Source organism: Barbus barbus (assembly GCF_936440315.1).
Source record: "Barbus barbus genome assembly, chromosome: 5".
Lineage (NCBI taxonomy): Eukaryota > Metazoa > Chordata > Actinopteri > Cypriniformes > Cyprinidae > Barbus > Barbus barbus.
The window spans coordinates 33,414,136-33,441,572 of NC_136733.1; the positions used below are offsets into that span (position 1 = coordinate 33,414,136).

General features: G+C 36.3%; 3 protein-coding genes across 6 annotated transcripts in view; 1 reads left to right on the forward strand and 2 right to left on the reverse strand.

The window, feature by feature from the left end:
- Window positions 1-171: 171 nt before the first annotated feature.
- On the reverse strand, window positions 172-6,197 carry LOC306869662 (ABC-type oligopeptide transporter ABCB9-like). Its single transcript, XM_079416515.1, has 11 exons — window positions 5,099-6,197; window positions 4,539-4,653; window positions 4,303-4,433; window positions 3,135-3,340; window positions 2,719-2,916; window positions 2,379-2,507; window positions 2,102-2,290; window positions 1,415-1,588; window positions 1,085-1,244; window positions 848-984; window positions 172-763 (listed from the first exon to the last, which is right to left on the reverse strand). Exons 1-11 carry the CDS (start codon window positions 5,727-5,729, stop codon window positions 455-457), a joined length of 2,379 nt encoding a protein of 792 aa, XP_079272641.1. The 5' UTR covers window positions 5,730-6,197; the 3' UTR covers window positions 172-454.
- A 4,944-nt stretch (window positions 6,198-11,141) lies between these two features.
- ogfod2 (2-oxoglutarate and iron-dependent oxygenase domain containing 2) lies at window positions 11,142-17,952 on the forward strand. 4 transcript variants are annotated; one of them, XM_079415881.1, is made up of 8 exons: window positions 11,367-11,645; window positions 11,732-11,788; window positions 11,885-11,995; window positions 12,081-12,180; window positions 12,282-12,406; window positions 12,528-12,785; window positions 13,578-13,821; window positions 17,564-17,952. In XM_079415881.1, exons 1-8 carry the CDS (start codon window positions 11,532-11,534, stop codon window positions 17,596-17,598), a joined length of 1,044 nt encoding a protein of 347 aa, XP_079272007.1. In that variant the 5' UTR covers window positions 11,367-11,531; the 3' UTR covers window positions 17,599-17,952. The 4 variants fall into 4 exon arrangements, with proteins under 4 accessions (XP_079272008.1, XP_079272007.1, XP_079272009.1 ...); XM_079415882.1 differs by lacking the exon at window positions 17,564-17,952 and having other exon boundaries at window positions 11,142-11,645; window positions 13,578-15,679; XM_079415883.1 differs by lacking the exon at window positions 17,564-17,952 and having other exon boundaries at window positions 12,084-12,180; window positions 13,578-14,201.
- Window positions 15,136-27,437, reverse strand: part of LOC306869215 (electrogenic sodium bicarbonate cotransporter 4-like) — a gene marked incomplete at its 3' end in the record, with an annotated part of 28,489 nt that continues 16,187 nt past the window's right edge. Inside the window, exons 13-26 of the mRNA XM_079415885.1 lie at window positions 26,224-26,398; window positions 25,904-26,037; window positions 25,414-25,685; window positions 23,681-23,715; window positions 23,117-23,308; window positions 21,725-21,838; window positions 21,438-21,599; window positions 21,176-21,354; window positions 20,582-20,654; window positions 19,327-19,395; window positions 17,952-18,125; window positions 17,496-17,645; window positions 17,181-17,236; window positions 15,136-15,316 (exon numbers count right to left, since the gene is read on the reverse strand). Of these exons, the coding sequence (XP_079272011.1) occupies window positions 15,136-15,316; window positions 17,181-17,236; window positions 17,496-17,645; window positions 17,952-18,125; window positions 19,327-19,395; window positions 20,582-20,654; window positions 21,176-21,354; window positions 21,438-21,599; window positions 21,725-21,838; window positions 23,117-23,308; window positions 23,681-23,715; window positions 25,414-25,685; window positions 25,904-26,037; window positions 26,224-26,398 (1,966 nt within the window). The remainder of the gene's footprint in view (window positions 15,317-17,180; window positions 17,237-17,495; window positions 17,646-17,951; window positions 18,126-19,326; window positions 19,396-20,581; window positions 20,655-21,175; window positions 21,355-21,437; window positions 21,600-21,724; window positions 21,839-23,116; window positions 23,309-23,680; window positions 23,716-25,413; window positions 25,686-25,903; window positions 26,038-26,223; window positions 26,399-27,437) is intronic.

Sequence of the window (27,437 nt, forward strand, 5' to 3'; positions counted from 1 at the left end):
GAAACACTTATTTGTCCATCAATTCATTTTATGTCTATCATTAAGTTTAATGATATTCACAATTATGCAAAAAAGTGCTGTGCTGAGGTGTAAAAAATCCATTAATCAGTGCTCTTTGGATGCGGGATTCTTTCGTATCATCAAAAAACTCATAAATTCAAGGCACTCGAGTAGTGTGAAAAAATTAAAAAGCCTTTATTCATATGTTTAATGATATGTTTGTACTATTTAAGATATTTATATTTGAAACAAATGTACAGTACATCAAGTATATCAAATATTTATTGCTTAAAGCTTCATTCAGTGCAGTACTCTTGTCCTGTCTAGTAGTAACACACTGTTTGACATGCAAAATATGTGATATATCCCCAGATTAGAATAAATAAAATAAAATAAATATCTATCTAGGGTTAAGGCCTTCATACAGTCAAGTGAAGCACATTTCAACTTTGTCTTAGTAGCGTGCTTCATACTCAGTGTCGCTACAGTCCTCTGCACTCTCCTTATCTCCTTCCTTCAGCTTCCATGGTGGGCCTGGCGATGGGTTGTGAACATCTGCATCTATGTCAGTCCCCAGGATCTGCCTCTGCACCAGCTTGCAGTAGAGGCCTCCCCTGGCCATGAGTTCAGCATGCGCGCCCTGCTCTGCCACACAGCCTTTATCGATGACTAGGATGTTATCTGCTCTCTCCACTGTGCTCAGTCTGTGGGCAATCACTAAAACCGTGTATTCTCGCATTAAGTTGTTTAGAGCCTGCTGAACCTAAAACAAAGTGACAACACAAATTAAGTCTGAAATGAATGTTCACTTAAGCCACATCCTTTCAAAGCAATAGTCATTGCTTACTATGAATTCGCTTTCTGAATCCAGTGCACTTGTGGCTTCATCCAAAATGAGAATGCGAGGGTTTCTGATAAGAGCCCGAGCAATGGCAACTCTCTGTTTTTGCCCACCAGACAGCTGAGCACCCTTCTCTCCAACCCCTATAACAGAGGACAGAGCAGCAGGATGAATTATCAGCCGAACTCTGGTACAAAACAGATGTGTCAAATATAATATAATATAATAATATAAATAACTAACCAGTTTCATAGCCTTTGGAGAGGCCTGTTATGAAGTCATGTGCATTGGCATTATAGGCAGCTCTAATGACTGCCTCCATGGGGGCTTCAGGTACACCATAGGATATATTCATCTGAACACTGCGGGCAAATAGAACAGGCTCCTGACTCACCAGTGCAACCTGTAAAAAAAAAAAAAAAAAAAAATCTTTAATTTGCGTTTGGTTAGGCCACTTCATTTGCATTATCAGTAACTACTGCCCTCTTAAGACTGTAGAATTTACTACAAGCTGCACTGAGAAACTGTATTTATAAAATAATGTATCCAGATCAGCCTCAACATATATCCCACCTTAGAGTGATAGTATTTGTGCTGGTAGCTGTTCACAGGTCGGCCATCCACTAGCACTTGGCCTTGCTGAGGGGCATAGAAATTCTCCAGCAAACACACACATGAGCTTTTTCCACCACCAGAGGGCCCTACCAGTGCAGTTACATGCCCTGGGCGAAGACTGAAGGAAACATTCTGAGAAGAAAATGTGGGTTTAGTTTTCTTCCTGTGTCTAGGAATTCTGTTACTGATTCACTAACATAACAGTTTAAAATAAAACAAATAAACATAGCATTCAAAGGTACTTGCAATACACTAATTGCAAGGATAACCATCACTACTCCCTACTAATGTCAACCATAGCAACCTAGTTTAAGCTTTACACACAGGGGCACAATAAAGTATCTCAATAATTATGTAGTTAACCCCTGTGTTTTTAGCCCAAATCATTAACATTAATCAGTCCTCCATACACATAAATATGTGGGATTTGTCTGTTCACACTGAATGTGGCAATGTGGTGCAATGTGACACAGTCACAGCCAATGAATCAGAACATATGTTATATGGTCAGAAACCAACAAAAAAATAGACTTGGAACAAAAATCTGTAGCATTTCTGCATTATGTCTGATTAGGTTATTATGGTGTTATACTTTGCTGTTAGTTAGTAACCTTATATCTAAAGTCTACTTTCAGTAAAGAATACCTGTAATATATCCATCTCTGGCCGTGTTGGATATGCAAACGTCACATTTTTGAAATCCACCTGTCCTTCAAATGCCTCTGGAGCTTCTTGACCATCAAGGATATGTTTAGGTTTCCTGTCAATATATTCGAACACTTTCTCTGCAGCGCCAACGCCTTGCATCAGACCTGTGTACACTGACGATATACTCTGTAAAAAGAACAGAAAGTACGACTTTGTGTTTCAGCTTCATCGTATGAGTATCACGCACACACCTATTAAAAGAAAAACGCCATACCTCCAGGGCCTCTCCGAGCTCCAGCTCATAAATGATAAAGGAAATAAGGGTCCCTCCACTCATCTGATTTGTCACCACCAGGTGGCCTCCATAATACAGGACTGCTACTTGCAAGGCTAGCTCAGAGATCTAAAGATGAAAATTAAAAGGAGAGAGAACAAAATTTAGTATCGTTGTTCAGACTGACACTGCTGAATTTTATTTATTGGATGTACAAGTTACTTCACATGCCCCAAAATAGAAATTTAATTACGAAATTAAAAAAAAATTGATTTTATAAATGAGAATCTTCTTAGAACAAATATTCAACAAGGCTTCAGTATGCTTGCAAGATACCTACATAGCTGGACCACATGAAGCAGGCATAGGCAACTGCTTGTTTCTTATTAAGAACAAACATCTCCTGCAGTCTGCTGTAGTATGAGTCTCCCTCCTGGTCCTCATTTGCAAAACTTCGCACTGTTCTCATGGCTGATATTGTCTCCTCTGCCACTTTATTGGCCTGAGCCAGTGCTGTCTGAACTTCTTTGGTTAATTTCTGTTAAACATCAAAAATGTGGAATGTTAATCTTTTTTTCTTTTCTTTTTGTATGCGTACATTTTTGCATCAATCCATTAAAAAAGCTATTATAATGTGCATTTGTGAAATATATAACAATATAGAGAATATGCTGCTATAAACTACAATGCATCATTTGCCATTGTTTTTTGTTTTTGTTTTTTTTCAAGCAGTATATTTGCATATGCATAACTTGCCTTGTAATACTCTCCATACAGCTTGGAGACCACAGCTATATATGGGAAACCCATGATGGTGACTACCGACAGTTTCCATGACATCCCAAACATGAATATGAAGATGCCCACAGTTTTCACAAAGCTGCGCAGGAACAGGTTAACATTTTGTGAGATGAGGTCGCTCACCTGAGTAGTGTCTGAGGTAAGTCTAGAGGTAATGTCACCTGTAAGGCAAACCATTGAGAGCTGAATCATTTATGTCTTCTCTACTTAAAAACAACACTTGATTTGCATTTCCTGAAGGCAGCTAAATAATAGTATTAGGCCTGGTTTCACAGACAGGGCTTAAACTAAGCCAGGATTAGGCCATAGTTCAATTAGGACATTTAAGTAATTTTTATAAACAATTACTGGTGTGCATCTTGAGACAAAACAAAGGCACTGATATATTTTATGATCAGTCAGTGCAAGTTTATTTCAGTTGACACAGCTCAGACTTACATTTTAGTCTAGGACTAGGCTTAAGCCTGGTCTGTGAAACCGGGGGTCAAAGTATTAGATTTTAGGCTTTGGTTTCTCTCTAAATAAAATGCTGCGTCATGACATCTTTTTTTTCTTCTATTGGCTGCACACAGGAATCAACACAATAAATAATAGCAAAGAAGACAAGGCAGATCACAATTCAGTATGCAAATATTATGGTGATGTATTTGCTGTTGAGTACATTTTGAATGCTGACCATTATATAAATATAGGTCAAAGAGAGATTTTCAAATCTTAAATGGCTTAAAAATAAATGAATAAATTATATATATATATATATATATATATGAAGAGTTTATTTGCAAAAACAGATAACTCTATTCTTGAAAATTTTCAAAAATCAAGTTTTTTATAATGTTATCATGTTTTTATTGTGGTTTATTGTGTTAGTTACCTGTTTTTTTAGTTATTTTTTAACCCAGTCAAAATAACCCAACTGCAGTTTGATTGAGATTAATTGGAATGCACAAGGAAAAAACATTTCTGAGAATTGTTAAAAACGGAGTTAACTGTTTTTGCACATGAACTCTTCATATATATACACACATATGTGTGTGTGTGTGTGTGTGTGTATTTATGTACATACACAAATCTAAGGATAAATATAAGAAAATATAAGCTATAATTGGAGTCATAAAATTACCTGTATGGTTTGCATCGAAGAACCCAATCTCCTGACGCATTAGTGATCTAAAGAGAAGGTTCCGGAGTCGAATGTTCAACCTGGCAAACGTAACAGAAAAGACACCTCCACGAAACCCAGTGGCTATGGAGCTAAAAAAAAAAAGAGAGAAAGATAAATGGCATTATATGATATGGAAAAAATAAATATCTTCTGTCTATAAAAATTGCAGAAAAGTGAAATCCAGAACTGCTCACCTGACCAAAGCCAAAACACTGAGAGTAATCAGTGGTTTGGCAAAATTATCCATGCTTTTCTGAATAACTATGCCATCTATTGCTCGCCCCGTGTAAAAAGGTATGAAAGCTTCACCTATGGGGAGGAAAATCAAATATTAACACTATGAGCTGATAAACTTACCATCCAAGTGTGACAAACCAAGGCATTCACAAGCATGTAATGACTAGAGTAAATGAGTAGAGTTTTATATTTATTGATTGATTGATTGATTGATTGACTGACTGAAACAATGAATACTTTTTTTAAGCAAGGATGCATTGAATTTATCAAAAGCAGCAGTAAAGACCTTTCTGAAGGATCATGTGACACCAAAGACTGAAGTAATGGCTGCTGAAAATTCAACTTTGCCATCACAGGAATAAATTACATTTTAAATTATTTTAAAATAGAAACTGCTATTTTAAATTGTAATAATATTTAACTATATATCATGAAATATCACTTGAATTATGATATGTTTACTTGCTTCACTACATTTCTTAGAATATTTAAGTCACAACTGTGAGAGTGAACTTACACACAGCAGAGAGGAGAAGAAAGAAGAAAGCAATGGCCAGCAAACCAGAGTCCTTCTTACAGTACGACAAGAGAAGGCTGATTGTGGCTCCTGAATTGGGATGCACTTTCCTTGATTTTCTGCTCTTCTTACTGGACTCATCTTCGGTCTCGATACTATCCACCAGCCTCTCCGTCTCCTCACTATCTTCTCTTTCAGAAACAGAATTGGGAGACTGTGACAGCAGCTTCCATGAGATCATGACGCCTATTGCTGATGCACAAGTCCAGGAGAACAAACTTAGGAACCAGGGGTCATACATCAGAGCTCCCTCCTCCGAAAGCATCAACAACTTGGCAAGAGCATAAGTCATATTGGTAAGACATACAAGAGAAACCAGCGTCCCCAGGTTTGAAACCCTCTGTGGACCATCAGTCCTGTTATAGAATACCCCGATGGTGGCCCCGAAAAGAAGACTGGCCCGTATGAGAACAGTTCCCCACAAGTCCACAGTTGAGCGGTGTATGTCAAAGTCCTCTAATTCATCTGAAAATATATCAAGACTTGATCCATGAATATACAAGACTGTGGTGACCACAAAATCCACCAGAGTGAAAACCAGGTTGCCACTAATAATCATAGCAACCCTCATTTTCCTACACCTGCTGAAGAGCCTTGAAGCTACTGAAAAACAAATGCTCTTGATAAACGTGAGAAGCAAAAATTCTATATGGAAGTGATTTCTATAGGGCGAGTAAACATATTAATGACACAGCAGCGTGAAACCAGACTGACAGGTCTGGAGAAGTAATAAAAAATGCGCGCCTGAAACAAGGTCTGTGTGAATATACAGCGTCTGTCAAGTTGGTTCGCTGGCCTGCGCAGCTTGACACCCGACACACCGGCGCTATCACAGACTCGTTCATTGGGGCAGTACACAATACATTTTCCGTCTACAATACATTTTCCGTCTAAGAATCAGTTCCTTATTTCCTTCGTAAATCAATATTCCCGGTACGACAACAAAACTTATCTTAGTCCCATAATTTCCAGGTAACATCCATCGCCTCTTCTTACCGGCGCGGTGCAATGACAGGAAGGGAGAAAAGAATACAGTACTGAAGCCCCGCCTCCGTGACAGCGGCCCAATCAGAAAGGGCTCCGGTCACATTATGAAATACACAATGATTTACATATTTTGAAGGAGAGGGCGTGAGGACATTTTATTTCAGTAATATAGGCAAATTTTAAAATGGATATAATGGTTTGTATTTGCGCTACAGATTTATAAGATAAAAACCTAAAACCTAACAAATAAAATAAAAGGCCATGTATATTTTAGTTTACTATGAATTATTATCAGTACAATTGGCAGTACACTTGTAATATAAAACAATATATAAAGATGTACTCCAGTCATACTGGAGTCATAAGTGGATCAGAAAACTATTCAAGTTTAACTAATTGCATATGAATTTGCACTATAATACATTTTATTTAATTGCAAATAACGTGCATTAATTAAATATCTGAAAATTACATTCAGCTGGCAGTAGCTACATTCTTTTAAAGTTTATTATTTCCGTAACAAGTCTTTGAAGTATGCTAAATTCAACCTCACAAGTGTATAACTTTTAATTTATAGGGAATGGTGCATTCATAGGATTACTACATTTGTTTATTAAAAAAATAACTAAAAAAGTAACACTGTCTGTCCTTATGTTATTAATAAGCACAGTTGAGGCTTTGAATGAACTTTAATCACCACTTTGGTACCAGTGCAGTTTAAAGTTTAAAACATTTTTACAGCTCAAATAGGTTGTTTTATATATAATTAAATATAAGTATAGCAGAAATTTAACAAAAACGTTTTATGAATTAGTAAATATGACAGAGCACAGCATTTCAACACTAAACGGTTTATTTCAGACATGTTGCCACTTGGCAGGCTGTCATCATCATGACACATGTAGCAAGGTGAGGTCAGCCTCATTGTGAAATATGCTGCAATCTGTGGTCACGTTCTTGCACCTTTGTTCGACCCTCGTTATTTCAAAGGCAAACAGGAAGTTGCACGAGATGTGTCACATTGGCCTGTAAATGTAATTAATAACAGTAACTGATTTTAATTGATTAACAAGTGTTTATTACAAATTAAAACAGGTCATTGTTGGATAGCATTTATCATAATTTAATACAGAATGGAGCAAAAAGTATTTATGAGATAAAAGTAACTATTTATTAACATATGTTTCCTGATTTGCAAATTCAGACTCGCTGTCAAAGACAAAAGAAACACTTTGGTGTTATATAATAATGATCTGGGGGGGGGATCATTATTATATAACACCAAAGTGTTTCTTTTTTATAGAAGAAATTAAAATATTTTCAACTATTTTCTGTGATAATGAACACTGATTATTACAATGTTTCAGATAATTACAACATTCTTTCAGATAATACTTAAATCTCTATAGGTCAGATGACTCATCTAAAGCAAATACAGATAAAAATGTCTTTTGGGACATGAGTCAACCAAGCAAAACAACTATAAATATAAAACTAAATCTTTGGGTGTGTAGTTCGATAACTAAACAAAAAACTAAGACCATCATCTGTGTCAATGAACGCCTTGAGGTGAAATACCATATTTTAATCTGCTACATTATGTGCTGAAACACTGCTTGACCTGCTCTCTGTGGACCACTTACTGCAGATATATCAAATCTTCAAGATGTAGCCTATGCAAATACACTTTGCGGATAGTGCTTTATGAAGTCAAATCAAACAAGATTTTCAATGCACATCCGAGTCTGTTAGAGGATATTCCAAGCCATTATTCTTGGATTCAGGTACATTCTGGACTGTGGTTAAGACTGTCTCTACTGGAAAAGACAGGTAGAGGCTTTCCTTGAGCTTTTTTGCTGAGGGCGTTTCCTCTGTGCTGAACAATGGGTCAGTCACAGTGAGAGTGATGGAAGGCATATTTCTAGCCTTGCGTTTTGCATTTTTCTTTTCTTGCCTGTATGCAACATTCATATTTGTAACTACCTGTGTAGATATAAAGAACATTATCAGAAAAATGGTGTGAAATTACAAGCTTGTCTGCACTAAAAGCAGTGTTTTCAGACATGCTTTTAGAATAAATGCTAGTTGTTAGATATCATGACACTATAATTTAACTGATCAATTAGTAAATAACTTTTAAACTAAAACAAATGCTCAGACTTTACCATCTCTTTGATGTTATTCTGTTGCTCCTGCATGGAGGAAAGAAAAGCGTTTGTGTCCTCTTCATTAAGAGTCTCGTCCTCTTGGTCCTGATGGCAACCAAGAGGATCAAACTGTGTTTTTAAAAAAATAAGAAAGAAAAGGATTTTTAATAGCAATTCAGTCAGTGTAACTTCTTATTACTTTCTGTGTGCCGTGGGTAGGTTAGACTGAAGGTGGTCTGCATGTATATGACCTCCACTCGCTCCTCTTTTTAAAGATGATGGGCACGATATGCAACATCTCACATAAAAATGAATTAAAACCAAATGTTCTATCTAACCTTTTTCTTATATATTGTGTATAAAATAAACTTAGTGGGAGAAAAATGAACTCAGTTCTCAAACACAAAGAGCTGACATTGACAGAAACATTTACTCTGTTATTTACTATATACAACACTCTAAATTACAGCACAGCTAAATATGACGGTTATTATAATGGGTTTATCCAAAGATTGTGAAGCTGGCTTTAAAAATCCATTTCACAGTGACCAGTATCAGTATTGGTATTGATGATACTTGCCTTCATTCATATATACCATCTTCATTTAAAGTAGTGCTCACTTTAGAGCCAAATTATGTAATGGGTGGAGTTATGTTTAGCGATAGGGTAATGGGTGGGGATGGAGTTTCTACCTCCACCAATTATGTCCAGCGAGGGGGCGCTGGACATCTAACATCTCCACCTAATGACTCTTCTTTATTTTGTTTCTACATTAATTTGGAGATTCAGTGTGAAAATATATTTATGATTACAAATTCTAACATTAGGTGCGATTAATCATGATTAACTACAGAAAAATGTGCGATTAATTTTTTTGGACCACTTTTGACACTAAATCACACTACTTATTACATAAAATCATTAATTCATGTCACAAAACTATCATATCTAATTAGTTAATTCTCTTACCTCACTAGATAGGCTGGCTTTTCTGTTAAATATTAAAAAGTGTGGTGTAAATTTTGTCGTAGGGTTGACTGATGTCCTAAAGGTGGCCAAAACTGGATCGAGAAAATCATCCCACTCCACCTGTTTCTCCACTACCATCTGTTTTATGGCATCTCTCAGCAGATTACTGCTGCGATCATACAGTGCGTTCCGCTGCGGCTGGTCTACCGACAAAACTCTTTGTGCTATGTTCCACCGGTCACACAGGTGCTTTGAAACCTAAAATAATCAATAATAATGCTGTTAAAATACAATTACTCACCTGTTTTGCATAAAAGATAAAAAAAGTTTTACCTCCTCACAGAAGTCGGCACTTTGAGAGCAAAATATTGTCTTTGCGGGACCAAATCTGGGGGGGGGGGGTCACATTTGAGCAAATAAACATATTTATTCTTTATTAATGGGGCAATATTATTATCTCACCTGCAAGTAGATGAGGAAATGCATCGCGCAACACAGAGACCATCTTTCTTTTGTACAGGAAAGGCCTCTACCCATTTACTGTAGTAATCTGTAATAACAACAACGTGTGTATTCCCTCTATGCGCAGTGCCTGGGAATGGACCTGTTTTCGAATGACACAAGTGAAGACATTTGGTTACGCCTTAGAAATGTGTCCGGCTAACAAATTAGACTTCTTAAAAGTCCCTTACAAGCTTTTACCAATTATTTCAACGGCCAAAATGTCCCATGGACCATCCACCTTGATGGGTCGTACCGTTCTAACCAGGTTTTTATTCTGCTCTGCGTGTTGGCACGTTTCGCACACTTTAATCTGAAACAGATGATACAGTGATTTTTGAATGCTGGTATGAATAAAAACGTGACAGTAGCAAACACATCCATTCCTAAAAGGGTCAGATTAATGACATCCACTGCATACCCAATCCACAACATCCTTGACAATGCCAAGCCAGTAGTATTTACTCTGAATTCTGTGAACAGTCTTCTTCTGTCCCAGGTGATGTCCAATGTCATTGAAGTGACACTCCAGGAATATCTGTCTCTTCCGCTCTGCCTCAATCACTACTTCTCGCTTTTCTTCTTTCTTTGGTCCCACATAATACAATCGACCATCTGTAGATAGAGAAAGATTAGAGATAACAATACAAAGCAAAAATTACTCAATAAGGTTAGCTAAACCACTAGATGTGTGTAAAAACACCGCTTATGTTGCCTTTAAACGTTGTTTTACATTCTAAAATAGACTGGATTAGAGAAAAAAGCACCTCAAACATTAGGAGGAGATATAGTTTTAAAAAAACTTGAAAATTGTCCAGTGATAATTATAAAGCACCATACTGATATACATATAGAGAGAGATGGTTTTTATATATAGGTTAGAGGTTTTTGGCCGGTCAAATTTAACATGTTAACTTGAGAAATAATAATAAAAGCTTTCTGTCTTTGTTTTACAGGAAGTACGGCAAAACATTGAAAGAATCTATGACTGACATTTATTAAAATGATTCCGAATGTAACATATGCAAGATTTGTTCTCACCGTCAATCATAAATTTCTGAGCATATCTTTTGAGATTTTTCTTGCGAATCGGATTCATCGTTTGAGGATAACAGCCCTCTGCAACAAACGTGTAAATGTCCCCCAGTCTGTTTGAGCTGGACTCCACCACCTCCTCTTCGGCAACGGGCAATGAATCCACACTCAACATTCTGCTGCAAAAAGACGGTCCTATGCTTTAAATACACAACAGATTGCACAGCTATAAAATCATACAATTTTAAATTCAAAACTACAGGCGCACCGACACATGGGACAATTGAAACGCATTTCTGATCAACTTGAGTCGTGCACGCTCACACATTAACAATCGGACGGAAGGAATTAAGTGACGTACCACCAGGATGTAAACATTACTTTTATTACTCTCGGTATTTATCGCTCTTTTTGAATGGGGACTAATGCAAGACATGTCTCGAATATTTATACTCATATGCATAGATAAATGTAGCATTATTACATCTAAATATTTAAATTAGGTATTGATTTTATCGACGCTGTTTGTTTCTATACGGACATATTTCTGGTTGTTCCAAAACAAAACATTCATTGAGTGGGCGGAGCTCTGAACAGATGGACAGCTCAAACTAGTCTAACAGTGTCGAAATTTGTCCTCGTTCGCTTATAAAAGTTGTATGAATAGCTGTTACACCTGTGTAAATATATACAATTATGTAGTTGTTATTATAAAATCGGTATTAGTTAAACCATGGAGAAATTTCACACATGCAGCTGTTTTTTCAGAGATAATATTTTTCTTGAAGAATATAAACTTCACGTTCGTTTCGTCTCAGAGAGCCAGTTCAGGAAGGACTATCAAAATGTAAGTAATCTACAGCAACACTGGCTAATCTCTTAATGTTAAATACTTCGCCATTTCTTTCTGAACACCTGTGACATTTGCTTAAGATCCTCAGGTCCCTGGGTTGCGTGTCTGAATCTCAGTTCAGAGACGTGCTTGGAAAGGTGAGTGAGCTCTGGAGCAGAAATCACTCCTGTGATAACGATGGAGATCAAGGCTGTAAGAGGATGGTTATTTATTATTCAGTTGTGTATTTGTAGATTCATGCAGAAATCGAAAGACGCCAGAGTCATAAATTGAAATCAGCAGAGAGAGCAACTACCATTAGGGAGATTTATGCACCTCTACATCAGCATGTTTATCATCTGCAGGTACTTATTTATATTCAGTAGTCCAGGTAGTCTATGATTGAAATTCGTTCACTGATATACTACAGTATAATCTATCCTTTGCAAGGAGTCATACCTGGCCTCAGAGTTTTTAGAGTTGGTAAAATACTGTACTTCAAGTGATGCAACCGTGGAAGGACTAATGAAACTCATCCAGACAGAGGCAGGTGAGCTGCTGCTTTACACAGTTTTCAGTTGAAATCTGTTGATTGTGAAATTATGAAAGAAAAATCACGCCAACGAATTTGGTTTATTGTGTATTTTGCAGCACCAAGGGTCTTCCGATTCCCAGTGTTCCAAAAGGAATTCTGCAAGGACTTTATAGAAGAGCTGGAGCATTTTGAACAGTCTGATGCACCGAAGGGCCGGCCAAACACCATGAACAATTACGGAGTACACATTTTTATTATACGCATTTAATCCAGTTTGTGTGATTTATATTGCCATCAAAAGACAGACTAATTGTATTCTTGTTGTTCTTTGATTATAATTTGACATCTCTCTCAATGAATAGATTCTCCTCAATGAACTGGGCTTTGATGAGAGTTTCTTCACTCCATTGAGGGAGGTCTATCTGCGTCCACTCACGGCTCTGCTCTACAGTGACTGTGGAGGAAGCTGTCTGGACAGTCACAAGGCTTTTGTGGTCAAGTATGATATGCGTGAAGACTTGGACCTTAGCTATCATTATGACAACGCTGAAGTCACTCTCAATGTATCGCTGGGGAAAGACTTTACGGAGGGGAACCTGTTCTTTGGAGACATGAGACAGGTGCTGTGAGTTATAGTTTATAACAGAGCTTGAAAATTATGTGATGATTATGAAGACAACTATTAAGAATTCCCAGACAGTATTTGGCCTATATATACACACACAAACACAAACACACACACACACACACACACACACACACCTCTAGCCTGTCAAAATTAACTAAAGTTAACGTTTTACAAATTTTTCATATCTCAATATTCAGGTTTCTACATCTATGGCCTAATACAAACTGAATCGTTTCTTTCTGAGTATTTTCTAGATTCAATACTTAATGTTTTTATAATACATTTTAAATAGATTTTATAATTGATATAGAAATTATTTGTTATGGCATTATTTGAAGTGACAATATAAATGTTGGTTATTTACTTTTGGAAACCACATGCATAATATCATGCCTAATAATGTTCACATGCAAATCAGTACAAATCAGTTTATGTAAGTGTTTTTTTATTATTATTATTTTAGAAGAGAGGAGTCCTTACTAAGATGCCTTTGCATCAGAAAGTTTGGAAAACCCTATTTAACGTATAATCTTCTGCTTAATGCATGCAATCAGTCGAATAAAATAAAATGAAATAATTTCACATTCACCATTCATCTCCCCTAAAATCACAAGCAAACACTTTCTTCGAGAAGAGATTTTATTTCATAATAATACAACACTTTAGTTTACTTTACAAAGACATTGACAGTTTTGGATGAAACAGTGGGCAGCACAAGCATGCAGCCTAGTAATGCAGGTTTAAAGTGTATTTACAGTGTCCTGACCATGTACGTTTGTTTTAGGTGCCTCTGAGTGAGACGGAGTGTGTGGAAGTGGAGCATCACGTAACTGAAGGTCTGCTACACAGAGGCCAGCACATGCACGGAGCTATGCCCATCTCCTCAGGCACACGCTGGAACCTGATCGTATGGATGCGAGCTTCACGTGAGAGGAACAAACTCTGCCCTATGTGTGGTAGGAGACCCACACTAGTGGAGAGTGATGGATTCAGTGATGGCTTCACCATGGACCCTGACGACACTAGTAGTAATGTGTCATGTTCTTTAACTTGATGTTGTTCAGTCCATATGGGATCTAATTTATGGTGCTTTACTCATTGAGTCAGCAATCAGGATAAAAAGATTTTGGTGCCTTCCTCAAAATCAGTACTGAAGGTATAAGTGTTCATTTATGTTCTTGAGTAATTTTGACTAAATGACCTGATTAAATATTCAATTTATTGTAAATGTAGTGGGTTTTAAACCTGCTATTGATGTTAGTCAATGTCTCATCTTAGGAAAAAACTGTAAATATATACAAGGAATTTGAGATGTACAATAAAATAAATTAAGAATAAGAATTCTAAGGTATATGGCTTAAATGTACAAAAACATCAATTTCAGTAAATATTTTTAATCTGCCACCTCGTTTCCTTTAGTTCAAGTTCAATTTATTTATATAGCACATATAAAACAGCCACACGGCTGACCAAAGTGCTGCACAGAGATTCAAAGACTAAACCTTTACCAAAATTCAAGTTGCCAGGAAACTGAAATATTGCATCTTAAAAAGTTTTCTTTTTTCCTTCAGAGGTTAAATCTTATGTCGGCCAATATCCATCATTTGCAACCTTTCCATGTACACATATTCATATACAGAAAAAACATCTCACGTACACAAGTCACACAAGCCTTCTGAAACTTTTAAGGAAACAAAATGCAAGGCCAAAACCTCTTTCATTTTCTATTTCAAAGCTTGTTTTTGGTTGTTTCTTTTCCCAAAGCTTTGAGTGATATAGGCAGGAAAAGAAAGGGAAAGGAAGGAAAAGCATGACTGTTTGGAGAAAGGCAACACTACTAGACCCAGAGGTAGCAGTTACAGAGGAAAACTAAATCGGAATTGTTTACCCCTGTCACCATCATATCAAATGTACTGGAATCTTGAATATAAAGTTGGTCTAGCTTTCTAAAAGGTTTGCACTCCATAAATATAAACAGATTTTTTCTAAAATATATTCTCATTTTTGTAGTAAGAAAATAATCTTTCTGCCTTCCCATTATCTCAGTGTTATATTTTTTTTCAATTCATAAAATTGACTGCATTTTCAGCTGTTTTGGCTTTTAAAATAAGAAACAAAAAGATGCTTAATGCAACCGTTGCATAAATCCTACATTTTGACAATGTTTGCCCTTTAAAATAATTCAACCTCTAACTTCTTATGCCACGTCACAGTTATGTGTACCCATAAAGTGCTGTCTGATCCATAAGTGAACATAAACTTGTGTATTAGCCACACAGGATCTTCAAACAAGCTGAGACGGAGCATGCAATGTTCCACACTGCACAACTGGAGAACCGACATTAGAGTGTTGTTTCGCTGCTCATGTCCCTGTGATCTCTGTGTCTGCCTCTAGGGTTAATATCAGTGTCGTCATAGTCCGACTCCATCTCTATCTTCACCTGGGGCATGGGGCAGGACATCCCTCTGGTCATTGGCATCGCCGGGGATGACGGACAGGAGATCTTCAGGTGTAGAGTGATGCTGTGGAATGGCAACTTCCAGTTACAAGAGTGAGGAGGAGTAAGAGGAGAGGGCTATGACAGGAAGGAGGAACAGCTGAGGAATAGTCTGTATTAAGATGTTAGTTGCAGATGACTGCACAAGTGTTCCAGGGGAAAGATTTGGGATCAGGACACCCAAAGCAGGAAGAAGGCTCAGTATGCTTGTCCTAGGTTAAGGGGATAACTAAAGTGTTTAAATGCGATAAAGACTAGAGCAACTATGGTAAACCTTAACAACAAGGTTCAACATTGACATTAGTTAATGCATTAGGAATCATGAAATAATTCTGGTTAATGTTCATTTCTAGATCAGACATTTATAATATATTTTTAACATTCCTGTAAAAAAATATATTTTAACAGGAATTTATTATATTTATTTTTAATGCTCATTAAGGCTGAATTTATTTGATCAGAATACAGTAAAGACTAATATTGTGAAGTACTTTTACAACTTAAAATAACAATTTTCTATTTCAAATATAATATATTCCTGTGATGGAAAAGTTGTATTTTTAGCAGCCTTGATCCTTCAGAAATCATATTAGCTTACTTATTTAAATATTAAACAGTTTTGTGGAAACCGTGATACATTTTTTATGATTCTTTGATAAATAGAAAGTTCAAAAGAACAGCATTTTAGAAATATTTTTGTATTTTGTAGCAACGTGAAAGTCTTTACTATACATTTAATACTTTAAAATCTTAAGTATGAAATCTTACTAACACAATATATATTTTCTATTTATATTAAATATAATATATAGTGATAGTATTATTATAAAGTATTATGATTGTTAACAGTTAATCAATAGTATGTGAAATTAAAAAAATATATTATAATATCTAATATGATAATAATCCAAATGATGCCTAATGCAATAACTAATATTAACAAATTGAACCTTTGTTAAAGTGAACACTTCATCCAAACCATGCCCCCTGAACAGCAATGCAGACATGAAACCCAGCAGATTTTACATCATTTCTACATCAGAATGATACAGAGGCACACATTTGGATAAATATGGGTTGTGAATATAGTGTGAGAGGAACCATGCTGGGGGGGGGGGGGGTTCCCTAGAAAATCTAGTACAAGCACAGAGTTATTCTCTATTAGCACTCTTATTGGAACCACAATTATAAGGGAAAGAAACAACCAAAATTCCTTAAAAGAACTAATATACATTGTTACATTACACTCTTTATAACTACTAAAAATGTATTTTAGAACGCCTGCAAAAAAGTAATTCAAATATACACTTTTCTCACTGCCATCTTTCCCAGTATTTATATAAACAGAAACTGTACCCACATCTAATTATGGAAGTTCAATAATGATTATTTATGTGTGCTGTTTCTTTTGTGTGAAAATGTAAGCAAAAGAAAAAATACATATGCATAACACAATAATTACACATTTTCTATAATAGCATGCAGAGTAAAATACTGGTGGTTGCATGAAAACAATTCTATCTGCATTGCTTCAAAAGCACATGGCAAGGGCAATGAGAATATAGAAAAAACTATATACAAGGTCTTGCATGACCTTATTTATAGGTCTTAGCAGTTACACATTTAATATTCTGAGCTGCCTCTCAACTATCATCTATTTGTCATCTATTTCTACTGTATGTACGTATGAATGCAATCTTTAGTATTATTAAATGTAGAGGAGATGCGTATTTAAGAGGAAGTGCGCTCACATTAAAAAAAAAAAACACTAAGAAAGTTGGTATCAGTAGTAGTAATTGCCTGGTTGGCATCGTGCCGCCCACTCTGAGTTAGAGTCTGGCGCCTGTAAGAGGTCACGGTAGGGAACGTGTAGTTTAAGCACACAGTACCTGCGATCCAATTCTGAATCACTGGGGGAGCAGTTTGTATAGGGGTTATACTTGTCCTGTGGGCCAAAGAACGGATGAAGATTAGTATATGCTTATGTAGAATGTGTCATGTTTGTCTTTAAGGCTTTATTGGTATAAGCATGAGGCTCTTCTCCACCAGAAGGTGGCACCAGTGAAACACAACACAACAGTGTGGATGTCAAAAACAATTGAAATTGATCATTTTTATTTAACTAAAGTCAAGTCAAATAAAACTTATTTAAATCCCAGCAGCCTACATCTTTCTTTGAGTAGTCGCGCTTCTAAAACACTTACGTCTTCACTGTCATCTCCTCCTTTGCCTTTCTTTTTGTCCTTCTTGGTGTTCTTCTTTTCTTTCTCAGGCAGGATATCATCCAGCCATGCCAGATCATGTTGAGAGAAGACCATGTCCAACATCTTCCGTACCACCATGAGACCAAGAATCTGAGAAATCGAGGGCAAAAAATAACTTTTTTTGTATGCGTAGCGCATTCTTAATGTTTATTATTCTTAAGAACCTTGAGAAGTGCATTACATACTAAATTACAGACCACAGGAAATTCATTTGAATTCAACAGGATGGCCTGTTCACAGCATGATTTCACTACAAATTACAATCATACAAAGTACTGAAGTACATTAATCCCTTACTGGATAGATTATATGCAGAAAGCTTTATGCAAATGGATGTAGTTTTGAATCATGATAAACATTGATGTTTTTGTGCGGCAATATAAAATGTTATCATACCATCACGGGGAAGATGATAGCAAGGAATGTGGATTTGAGGATCCAGAGAACAGCTAAGCATACAATCTGCACCAGTGTGAACAGGTGGACTCTTCTCAGCGGAACGTGACGCAGGTATGAAAAATCTGGCTGGTGTTTGGCTGGCATCATAATCAGTTTGATCCTGTCCCAGAACTATAAAAGACAGAATGTTTGATTAGATACATAGTGGACAAAAATTACAAATCTATCATTATTTACTCACTCTCACATCATTTCAAACCCAAATGGCTCTTTCCGTCAAATAAAAGTGAATTCATTTTACAAAATGATTCATTTGGAATGATTTGAATAAATGGACTCTCTTTACGAAATGGTTCAATCTCAAATAATTGAATAAGCTGATTCAATTTACAAAATGGTTTCATTTTAATGATTTGAATGAGCTGATTCACTTCACAATGATTCGATCTGAATGATTTGTTCACAAATCGGATTGATCTGTTTCTTGACTGACTGCGTGATCTGACCTAGTTGAAGGGAAGATTATCAGTGAATAACAATATACATTTTGAACTTTTCCTCGCACAAAACTTTCAGATGGCTTTAGAAGTCTTGAAATGTAGCACAAGAGTCGTATGCACAACTTTAATGATGTTTTTATGATGCTATCATGTACTTATTGAAGCTTGAAAGCAAGAACGTCACAGGTTTGATATAGGACTTAGTCATATAGGACTCTTTCTAACTTCCTTTTTAGTACATTCTTTTCCCTCACTTACATAAAACAATCACAAATCCACATGACAAAGCTTCACAAATAGAAAAGAGCACAATGCTATTTAGAGTCAATCCCAGCTTTTAAGCATTTAGCCTCAAAGCAGCATGAACCTAAATACATTTGTATTAATTCAGTATATTGTAAAGGTCTCCTTTTGAGGTCCATCATTTTGCCTTTTGTCCTCCTCTTGTTCTCTAACTGACATTAAACTAGACAACTAGAGCACAGAAAAACAGCACCTGGCCACTGCCAAGCTACACAAGAGGCTGGATTCTCACTGCAGTCTGACAGCCTCATCAAAATGCAGCTCAAAATTGCCTCAGTAAACCCAGCCAGCCTGCAAATATCCATTCCCACAACACCACGCTCTTCCATCCCTGCAGTGTCACAGTGTGGAGAAATCACTCATTTCTAATCCATTTCTAATCACTAAATGCAGTTGTAGCGTGCATGCAAATGAGTTTTACATTCTCACACAAACTGCAGGTTGTGATGTTTCCCTGTATAGCTTGAAAGTTTACTATGATATTAAAACCTAGGAATGTCAAACACAATAAATGTACATTGGCTGTTCCAATCAGTTTGGGAAAAGGTTAGATCCCTAAAGGCACTTACTTGGATGCCACCAAGAGAAGCAACACCCATGTAGAGGAAGACTCCGTACAAGACCGGCATAGGAATGAACTATAAACAGAAAAAAAATCCAACAACATACACTTCAGCTGCCAAGGCAACACCAGTCACACTTGAAGTCAACATGAATAAAAAAATCTATTTAATCTAAACATGAACTCATTCCCAGTCTCCATTCTGGTAAATAACACCGACTTTTCACCATACAGGTGATTTACTGATAGCTAAAACCTAACCTTTTTTTTTCAGATTCATCAGATTATGGAAGTGAAATAATTTTCAGAAAAACATAACTGGAAGTGCTGATGTATCTTCCTTTTGCCCTTAATTTTTAACAAAATAGTGTGCATCCTACATGGTCACTTACCTTTAAAGAAAAAGTGGTTGGTTTTATTAAGTTTTTCTAAGAATGTTTGATTTTAAAAACACATTTAAACTACATTTAAAAACCCATGAGTAGAAATAATAAAAAAGGCATTATTGCATCTGACCAATTGAAGATGAGTTTCAGGCTACTAACAGTTTTAGAAATTTTATTTAGTAAATACATAAATATACACAAGTTTTGTCTCAGTAAGATTAAAAATAAAGGGAAAAGATTAATACTTTTATTCAGTATAAGGATGCATTAAACTGACAAGTGATGGAAGGATTTAAAATAAATGCTTTTTTTCTATTAGAAGAATTTGATTCTTTGATTCTTATCACAATTTCCACAAAAATATTTTTTTACAACTGTGACAATAAATGTTTCTTGAGCACCGGATCAGCCTATTAGAATGATTTCTGAGGGGCCATGTGACATTCAAGACTGGAATAATAATGCTGAAAACTTCATGTGAAGGTTTGCCATCACATGAATACATTTTAAAATACATTCAATTATATATTCAGTTATTTTAATTTACTGGGAATCAAACTTGCAACCTTCAGGTTACAAGTCTGGCTCTCTAACCATTAGGCCATGATTGTAATAATATTTCACAATATTACTGATTTACTGTATTTTCAAATAAAGGTGAGCATAAAACATTAGAAAATCACACTGACCCCAAATTTCGAACGGCAGTGTACATAACATTTGTTTGCTCTTTACCCATTTGAAATAGTACAGCTATTGTTGAGTAGATCACACAGACATCATCACAGAACATTTTTTATGATAATAATTGCTAATCTACCCTAAATAATAGGTCAGAGTCAGTATTAATTATCTCTGTCATTTCAGCAAGCTCACCTGCAGGACGGGGGCCAAGAAGATAGACACTCCTGTCAGCACAAAGACCAGGATTCCTGTCAATCTTTGTTCTCTGTAATTGGAAGAGAAGCAATAAGAGAGATTAAAGACAATAGAAAAATACTGAGTGGAGAACTCGTATATGTACTGCACAGCCATAGTTTTATTGCATTTATTTGTGTTTAACTATACTGAACAATAACAAAGTGGCAATTTATGATCATATATATTACTTTTACTTGATTTACTTTTTTTTTTAAACATAAGACTGATAGCAAGTGCGTGATTTACACCAAACACAGTACATACATGTATTTATTTCAGCATTTTCAACTGTATCCAGATTATTTATTGCTGAGGTTTGGCATGTGTGCCATGTAGATTAATTACGATTCGGATATAAATGTGGTCTGCCGCCTCATGTAAATTAGACTTTATGACAATCAAGTCTGTAATATGTCTTAATAGCCCACTCTCAATAACCATTTTATAATATATGGCTGTTATTAAAGGAAAGACTTGTGACTGTGTACAGAGCCAGTCAGAAATGATGTCAGCGAGAGACCACAAACAAGTTGTCTATGTCTGTCTCACCTCACACCAAGAAACTGCGGCTGTTCCCCTGGAGCACTAGACTCACTCTCCATCCTCAGGGAGTCGATGTGAGCAATGGAAATGACAGTGGCTGCCACATACCAAGGCAGGCCCATAAAAGAGCAGGCTGCCATCAGAACGCCCACCCACAATAGATCCAGGTGATAGCCACAACCTTTCTGTAGCAAACAGAGCGAGAGTGTGAGGAAGTCAAATGAAATTAAATGAGGGGTGATGAAGGACCTGCTCACTGCATGGATACCTTTAACTTATTTTCCTTGCGGTTGACGATGACAGCACTGATCTGCTGATCCATGAAGATGAGGATGGTGACAAGGAGCGCGGGGACAGAGCTTGCCAGGTAAACCCACCACGGATTCTTTCCGAATGGCATCACAAACCAACCTCTGTCAGGACGTGTGGGCTACGTGATTTGAAAAGGAAAAAACCAATACAACAACTGAGATGAACTAAAGGAGCTTCTTTATTGAAAAGTCACAAAACATCAAGATCAGTTTTATTTTCCAGTTGAACTTCATTTACACTCACCTTGAAATCTGTAGGCACAATGAGTTTGGGTGTTTGCAAACCTATTAGCATGTCCAGCCCCACAAACGTCATGATGGACATGAAGATGGAGAAGTCACTAATCAACTTCCTTAGCTAGATAGAAAATATATAGATAGAAAAAGAATGAATAAAACAATCAAGCACAATGTCATTGGAGAGCTATAATATACTGGGCTGCAAACTTGCCACCTTTTGTCAAATTTTGAATATCAAAACAAGATCACTGGAAAGTTTTTATTTATATATGTATTTATTCTTTGCAGGCACAGACTCAGGGGGTGAGCATCTGACACAAGTGACACAATTTCTGGGAGATTACAGAGAATAACCAAATTCACTTTTAAACACATAGAATAAATTCATTTGTATCCAGTATGTAAGACACCATATACGTGCAATACAGTATCTATGAGGAACAGCTTTAATACTGCATGATCTTGTTTTATTTCATATATAATTTTAACTGTAATTATTACTACAAAGTTGTGAGAGATAGCCAAACAAATATGTCAACAAATATGTTGAAATATGAAATAGTCATCTTGTGCTCAATGTTTTTATAAGAAGTCTCTTATGCTCACCAAGGATGCATTTTTTATATGATTGAAAATACAGTAAAATAAATAAAAAGAATTGCGCTTTATAAAATACAGATTGTTTAAAAACAGCTTTACAGGACTACAAAGACTACAGAGATCAATTATGCAAAAAAAAAAAAAAAAAAAAAAAACCTCTTGCAAAAGAACAAACTCAAAAACAGATTTTCACACTTGCACTTTTCTGTCTTTCACGTCGACCTTGTTATAATCTTGGACATGTCCTTTCCTCTTCAAGGTTGTTGTTTTTTTAAATAACACTGTAATTTAAGATAAGACAGTTTTCTATTTTAATATATTTTAAAATTGTATTTATTCCCGTGGTTGCAAAGTTGCCATTATTCCAGTATTCAGTGTCAAATGATTCAACAATTTTCTTAAAAATTGTGTCATATATCAAAAAGTGTACAGCAAAAAAATACGCTTTAAATAAATATTAATATAAAGTGTGTCACATGCATGATTACTCTCATGTGACATCGTTTACCTTTCACGAGTCTCCAGGTCTAAAGCTCTTTTGATTACTCTAACACTATCAAAGATCCTGCTTATCTTACTGAAGCTACTAAGATCATGCAGAATAAAGAATAGAGATAACTTTTATCCTAACCTAGCTATAGTCAGTCTCAAGGGTTTTGGCATAACAGAGAAAAAGCGGAAAGGACAAGTCCTGATACTAACAAGGTCGAAGTGAAAGACAAAGGTGCAAGTGTGAAAAAGTGTTTCTGCAAGAGTTTGGTAAGAAAAAGTCAAAAAGAAACTTCACTGGTCTTACCTTTGTGGGAAAGTAGCGACTGAATTTGAACTTCTTCAGAGAGACAGTCATAGTGTAGGTCCCAAAGAACAAAATGAAGGACATGAGAGCAAGATCTGGAACATACTTGCAGGATTTTCCCACCAGTGAGCCTCCGTACTTCACACACTCCTTCTTACTCAGCTGAGTCCAGTCCAGAGCTGTTACATTCAACTGAGAAGATGGGACAAACACAGAGAAAAAGGTAGAAGTCAGGGATAGGAGGGAGGAATGTAGACAAGGCAAAGGATGGAAGGGTTGTGTGGTGGATAAATGGCAAAAAAGAGAGAGAAAAAGAGAATAAAACAGGACAAGGCCAAAAAAATATATATACAGCAATACAGCAGACCAAGATCAGTAAAATCATGTGAAATAAATGAATTGGATTTACATCAGATTGAGATTTCCTTCATAGTGATATAAAACAAAAACACAAAGTATCATTGTGGGTTATCAAATCAGTGATAGTGCTGTAATCTAATCTGAGCTCATGCTAACACAGATGTTAACACAGATGTGAGTGAGGTGAAGACATGAGGCACTTACACCAAAGAGAGCAGAGGAATTATCTGGTGCTGGGACTACAACATCGAAGATCATTGGTGCCACTGAACAAACAGAGAGAGGGAGAATCAAAGAGGAAAATGAGCAGAGCAAATGGAAATCTGAATAATACTTTGTTAGAAGGATTTATCCAGGATCAAAGCCAGCTTTGACAATTGAAAATGACTGCAGGTGTAGCAGCTCCACTGAAATGTTCATTTGGTTTTTGAAACGATCCAGCATGCCTAAAATACTTTCAAAGGACCTCATTGCTAGTTTACATTCACAGCTGCAAGCCATATAACTAAATACAAACTAATAAAATGCCATTTGTCTGATTTAAACTCATGCTTATTGAAAAGTACTCACATCAATCGGAGGCCACGTTGGGGTTTGCAGCAAAAACAAACATGACACAAATAAGTTACAGTAATCACATGCACTCAGCCAATTCAAACGCCCAAAGGACCTTGGTTTAATCAAGAAATTACTACTGGATATGTTAATTTATGCATACTGCCAGTGCAGTGACTCCAAAATGAAATGTATTCTGGAACGCTGTACAATAAGCTCTAACTCATTAACATAAGTTAATAGATAAAAAATAATGATGAAATAATAATGGTTCATTCATCAACAGCTTATTAATCTAGATAAATGTTTATTTTACAGTAAGTTTTTTTTTAAGTCGTTTCTAAGGCCTGCATTTATTTGCTCCAAAATACAGTAAAACTGTAAAATTGTGAAATATTACAATTTAAAATAACGAACCATTTTAAATTAAAAAACTAAAACTAAACAACCTAAAAAAAAGCTTTCTGTTTTCCTCATCTGTAAGTCACTTTGGATAAAAGCATCTGACAAATTAATAAATTGAAAATTGAAAATAAAAAGTACAAATTCGATTAACATTAGTTAATCGTAAGTATTAATAACATACAGACAAATATGAGTTTGAAAAATAGCACATCTATAAATCAACAGAGATTAAGACTATATTAATAAATTATATCAAATGTTGTTGGTCATTGCTAGTTCATGATACCTAATGCATTAACTAACATAAACTAATTGCACCTTATTGTAAAGTGTTACCATTTATTCTTAGTATGTAAATCCTGACAAACTAAATTAATGCTAATTTGCTCTACATCTAATTGACCCTTCGCAAAGACCTGCCCACCTTAGTTACTGTTGCTACATCTGAGAAGCCATGGTGCTCTCACACCACACATGTTCTCATGCAGTAAAAAAAAAAAAAAACCATTGTGCAGCAAAGAGGAAACTGACAACGTGCCGACAGACAAGACAGAGCAGGTAACTTTTGGTATGAAACAAAGTCTCAGCTTCCAAATTTTGTCATTTTTTAAGAAATTTTAACAATAAATGCTGTTTGGGCTCTTTAATGTGTCGCGACAGATCGTTGTAGCGCCTCAGTTCAAACAGCACATGAACCGATCATCTCTTCTTCTTTACTAGTTATAGCACAAAATAAACATGAATTAACGTCAGAAGGTATCTATTTTCAAATGCGGAAAGATGTCAATGCACAGTATTTTTTAAGTTCAAGTCCACCGTCGTTAATCTACTCTCCAGTCTGCTTAGTTTGTAGGACAAAAATTGTAGATTCGGCATTATGATTGGTCAGATCGCCTATCAATCATACTCCCTGCAAAGGGTCAATTATTTCTCCACCATGTCAGACTGACAATGCTCTACATCAAGAATGGACTTACTCGGGTCTGGCGCCAAACACTCGCACTTGTAGGCCGTAACGTAGTCTGGTTTGAAGTCGGTGTTGATGGGATAGTATTTGAAGGCTCCCACCATCTTCTTGATGGCATCAGAGATGAAGATGAAGGAGATGAGGCTAGAGAAGCCTTCCTCTGTGAAGCGCGTCATGTACTTTATGATGTAGCTGGCATCCGTTGCGACCAGGAAAAAGCACTGTACGCAGGAGTGCATTCCGATCCACAGTCGAAGCTCCATGTAATCAATCCCATTATTTCTGAGGAAAAGAAAGTTTAAAGAAACAATAAAGAGAGATAAATACAAGAGCAATGAACACTAGAGAGCAAGAGAGAAGTCACTTATTTGCATCAGTGAAGAGAGATGATTTATGAGGGTATTTTAAGGGTTGATGAAAGTGAGCAATCAAAGCTGTACTGCATTGTTCTCAATAATAGACTGTGACTTATGTTGGATTTGTGCAGATGGCTCTCTCACTTGCTGAATTCATAAAGCAGTTTCTCAAAGATGAGGATAGGGCCCGTTGAGCTGAGAATAATGAGGGGTTGACCGCTAAACAAGCAGAATACCGTTCCTGCTAGAGCGGTGCCCAAAAAACTCTCCATCACACCCTGACAGAGAGTTAAACAGGGAGAGAGACAGGGAAACAAGGTGAGAAAGACATGGACATAAAAGAAGGCAGCTATAGATGAAGCTAGGTCACAAGCGTGCTTGTAAAATGCTCCAGAAAAGAAGATGACATGCAACTTTAAACAAACTGTCATGTTCTGTGTCAAGTAGAAAAGTGTGAGCTGTACCTGGTAATTGTCTGTGGCATCCCCTAGAAGACCCCCAAAGGTGATTGCATTGGTTATGCAGCCCAGGTAGATGAAGAGCACCGCAGAGATGGACTGAATGTGGAAGCCTTCATAAAAGTCGCTAGGGTACCAGGGGAGCTTCCTCTTGATGTCAAGTATAAGGCCGCCACAGAACCTGTCCCGTAAACATAGATGTTTAATCCATTATTCAACAGGGACCTGTCCCCTTTAGCTTGTATTAGACAGGCAGACAGAGGTGAGCTTTATCTCGATTATTAGCACAGAGAACTGGCACCCATTTTCCATCTCTCACGAGTCCTCACAACCCCTCGAGCGCAAGTGCCAAAAAGCACATTACATTCTCCTTTTTTTGACATATTGATCAAGATATGAACTCTCCTGAACCTCGGAGCTCTGAAGTATCTTTCAATTATTTGCAAAAACAGATAAAGCAAGAACACTTTGAGCTCTTTAGAACTCAAGCTATACCTAAAAGTTCGTTTTCTCTCTCTTTCTCTCTTATTTCACAACTGAATTGTTTAAGAGATTCTGCAAGGTCAAAGTACAAGAACACCAGGTCCTAAAGATCAGCAGTGTTGGGGAGTAACTAGTTACATGTAATGGAATTAGGTAATTTAATTACAAAATAAGGCAACACTTTATTTTAAGGTGTCCGTGTTACACGTTACATAAATTATGCATAATTATATGCAAGTAGACCTAAGCCAAACTCTAATCCTAACCGTAACCATATAGTAAGTACATGTATTTAATTAATATAACTCAGCACTTAAATGTATAATTACACTGGAACAACGACACCTTGAAATAAAGCGTAACCCAAAATAAGTATAACTGTAATCTGTTACAGTTACTGAGAAGAAAAAAAGTGTAATTAAATTACAGTTACTTATGAAAATGTTAACAACGGGGGTTACATCTGATTTTTTTCACACATACACCCACATACAGATTTAATCAGTAACATAACATTACTTGAAGTAATTGAAATAGTTACAGTACTTAATAGGGTAACTAATCTGTAACCTATTACATTTCCAAAGTAACCTTCCCGACACTGAAGATCAGCAGGTGAATGCTCCTCCTTGTTCAGAACTTAATTGTGGATATCATTTAAATACATTTTTAATTTCAATAAAACTCCTGAATTTAAATTGAATTTTGAATTGAGGTGGCAAACAGGATGCAGAATT

What these genes read in the sequence shown, in the direction of transcription:
- LOC306869662 (XM_079416515.1), bottom strand. Translation starts at nt 5,729, where the DNA reads ATGAGGGTTGCTATGATTATTAGTGGCAACCTGGTTTTCACTCTGGTG. An exon ending in CTCCAAAGGCTATGAAACTG is followed by an intron (nt 985 to 1,084) that starts GTTAGTTATTTA and finishes CCTCTGTTATAG; the next exon opens with GGGTTGGAGAGAAGGGTGCT. An exon ending in ATTCAGAAAGCGAATTCATA is followed by an intron (nt 764 to 847) that starts GTAAGCAATGAC and finishes ACTTTGTTTTAG; the next exon opens with GTTCAGCAGGCTCTAAACAA.
- ogfod2 (XM_079415884.1), top strand. Translation starts at nt 11,458, where the DNA reads ATGAATAGCTGTTACACCTGTGTAAATATATACAATTATGTAGTTGTT. An exon ending in ACTCATCCAGACAGAGGCAG is followed by an intron (nt 12,181 to 12,281) that starts GTGAGCTGCTGC and finishes TGTATTTTGCAG; the next exon opens with CACCAAGGGTCTTCCGATTC. An exon ending in TCTTTGGAGACATGAGACAG is followed by an intron (nt 12,786 to 13,577) that starts GTGCTGTGAGTT and finishes CGTTTGTTTTAG; the next exon opens with GTGCCTCTGAGTGAGACGGA.